The sequence below is a fragment of the Cyprinus carpio genome, chromosome B22, assembly GCF_018340385.1.
Source record: "Cyprinus carpio isolate SPL01 chromosome B22, ASM1834038v1, whole genome shotgun sequence".
NCBI classification, from domain to species: Eukaryota; Metazoa; Chordata; class Actinopteri; order Cypriniformes; family Cyprinidae; genus Cyprinus; species Cyprinus carpio.
Genome location: NC_056618.1, coordinates 34,006,989 through 34,009,915, shown reverse-complemented (window position 1 = coordinate 34,009,915; position 2,927 = coordinate 34,006,989). Strand labels below are relative to the sequence as shown.

The 2,927-nt window shown below is 32.3% G+C and overlaps 1 protein-coding gene across 1 annotated transcript; it reads right to left on the bottom strand.

Annotated features, from left to right (window-relative positions):
• Window positions 1-405: 405 nt before the first annotated feature.
• LOC109073922 (receptor-transporting protein 2-like) lies at window positions 406-2,337 on the bottom strand. Its single transcript, XM_019089993.2, has 2 exons — window positions 2,003-2,337; window positions 406-1,396 (listed from the first exon to the last, which is right to left on the bottom strand). The coding sequence occupies exons 1-2, from the start codon at window positions 2,143-2,145 to the stop codon at window positions 1,054-1,056; spliced, it is 486 nt and encodes a 161-aa protein (XP_018945538.1). The 5' UTR covers window positions 2,146-2,337; the 3' UTR covers window positions 406-1,053.
• Window positions 2,338-2,927: the final 590 nt, after the last annotated feature.

The following is a 2,927-nucleotide window of genomic DNA, read 5'->3' as shown; positions in this document are numbered from 1 at the left end:
GTTCTCTGCGGATTTCACCATTAGAGCTGGAAGAATAAATTTGCAAATTAAATATTAAAAGTTTTGTCTGTTGTATTGCCAAATTCTGGGTTAAAGGAAACCTTAACTAACACTTAACATGAACAATTAAAAAATATAATTTTTATGTAAATTATTAATGATGTATACATAATTAATAATGTAAACCGTCAATGATTACAACACTATCAATACAAATATAATTATAATTTACATCATTTGTAAAGTTGCAAATGTTAATAATGTAAATCACAAATATTTACTACATTAATATAAATAAAAACATAAAAAGCCATGAATCAAATTATATACAAACTGCTTTTGGTTGTTGGTTCTTACATAGAGTCTATGAATTTGAAATTAATTTTTTCTTACACTGCATGATGAGACAGCAGATAATGAGCCGGAAATGTAGAAGAATAGCTGTGTATCCAGCAGCCTGTTATAATAGTGTTAAAAGACACTAATAAAGCACTAAACAATGCTATAAACTTTAACTATTGCATTACTATTTCATGACTATATCTTACCTGTGGTCTTGAGAACAAAACTAAAGCCATCAGCTGAAGAACGAGAAGGCAGATAACAGTAAAGGTGCTAAAAAATATATATTGGGCTTTTACCTCACAGTTTCATGATCTCTGTGAGGACTGAAATGGACATTCAGGCAAACTATATACAAAAACTGATTTGCTTAGACAAACTAAAAACAAAAGAGACCTTTGACCACAACATTTCCATTTATTTCATAATCCCAGAATACAGAAGCAACAACATGCAAAGCACAATATATGCGATGTAAAACCCACAATAAAAATATGGTGGTTTCTGTGGTAGCGTACTGTTTTACATTAAGCAGGGCTGCAGTGAATTCAGTGAAAGAGAAAGATTTAAACTCACAATAATTAATTAACAAAGAGTAGAAGTCAACCATAAGCTTACACTTGCGGCAGTAACAAGTTGTTAATTTTAGCGAATATTACAAATATTTTCAATAATATAGTCACTTAGAAAATTTGAGCAATGAACTCAATCTCAGTTGGCTTGACTGCAGATTCCAAGCCGACAGGCTTCACAGTGAGCACTTTCATGTGGCCCATCAGATCTTCCATCAAACACTGAGGATCTGTTTGCTTCACCCAGGTCTTCTTCATAGCATTTCTTGCGGATATTTTTAACTAGTCTCTCAACCAGCACATCGATGTTTTCTACTGGGAAGTTTGGATCCTCCCACTGAGCTTCATTGCACGTCCTACATTCCTGTTTGTAGCATCGTAGTTTAATGATTCCCTGTCTGCTTGCTTTGTTCAGGTAGAAATGAAACATCACCTGCACTCTACTAGACCCCCAGGTTCTTCTACAAAGAGAACACCTGAACCTACAATCGAAATGGAAAATAAATCAGTTTATGCATCTACTGATACGTCCAGATCCAGTCATTACTCTGTATGATGATTTAATGATTAAATAATTTATTATTATTATTATTATTTATATTGGTTGGTGGTATTTGGCACCTTTATGTAGTATTTCAAAATTACCATTTTATTTATGTAATTTTAAGTTTTATCTGATAACATTTATACACTGTAGTAGCAGTTTAACTGTAATAAAATAGTTGTGAGGTTTATGTGTATATTTTTGGATACGGTACTTCCTTAAATTTAATTTTCATTCTATCAAAATATCTAATTAAAAAAATCAGTAAGCAGTCTATTTTGGTTATCTGTTTAAAAAGTATAGTAATACTTTACAATAATGTACCATTTGTTAACACTAGTTAACTACATTAGTCATTTTAAAACTCAAAAACTGTATCTGGAAATACTAATTAACAAACCTGAGCTAACATTAACTAATTATGAACTATTTGTATTGTATTTGTATTAATTAACATTAACAATGATTAATGCATACATCATAAATCTTAATACAGTACAAACACTGTTTAAAATCTTTTAGTGTGGTAAAGTTGTGCTCTTACTCTGCAAAGGAGCCAGAAATGTACTGGTGCCAATTAGGAGCTTGAATGTTTTCCACAATAGTCTGATCAGTTTCAATCTTCCAGGTGTCGCCATGAAGATCACTTGCTTTCTTCTGTAAAGATCTGTTCCACAGCGATATCATGTCTGTTTTCTCACAAAGATCTCAAAGGAATGATGCTGTGCCTTGTTTTTACTCACTGAATATTTATACTGTAGCTATCTCTCAAACTACAGAAACAAAACTGAAACTACAAGTACATGTAAGTATCTGTTTTCTACAACACAGAAGTGAACAATGCTTTTTAAAGTAACAGAGATGGTGAATAAGCAATATGGCAGAATAAGGACTTTATGACCAGTAATTATCATATTAATTTACATGAATGTTTTTTATTGTTTTATTGTATATACAGAGATTTAATTTAAGAACTTCCTTGTCTTCCTGTGGCTGGTTACATAAACTGCTTAGACTAGTCTTACCAGTTAGTCATCTGATTTATTTATTTTTTTAATCTTAAAGACAGGTCATAAGACAATTACATAAACACTGTGTTATTTCCACCCAATTGGTTCAACAAAGGTATCCAGGAAAGGGCACACCCTCTGCAGTAAACAAAATATCTCTAAACCCGTAGAATCTGTATTACCTTATAGCAGGGCTCTTTAACTCGAGTTTAGTTCCAACCCTAATTAAACCCACCTGACCAAGCTAATCAGTGTATTCAGAACTATTTAAAAATGGTGAACACGTGTGCTAGATAAGGGTTGAAAGTAAATTATGCAGATCACTAGCCCTCCAGGACCTTGAATGAGTTACTGATCAATAAATCAATGCAGTTGTTAATGATTACCTCCTCCATATGGTAAATGCAAAAGGAATATACTGTACAGTGTTCATTGTGTGCAATGAGTAATCAGTATGTG

Excerpts from the sequence above, each read along its gene's own strand:
- LOC109073922 (XM_019089993.2), bottom strand. The coding sequence starts at position 2,145 with ATGATATCGCTGTGGAACAGATCTTTACAGAAGAAAGCAAGTGATCTT. Across the intron at positions 1,397-2,002 it reads ATTTCTGGCTCCTTTGCAGA|GTTCAGGTGTTCTCTTTGTA; the intron begins GTAAGAGCACAA and ends TTTCGATTGTAG.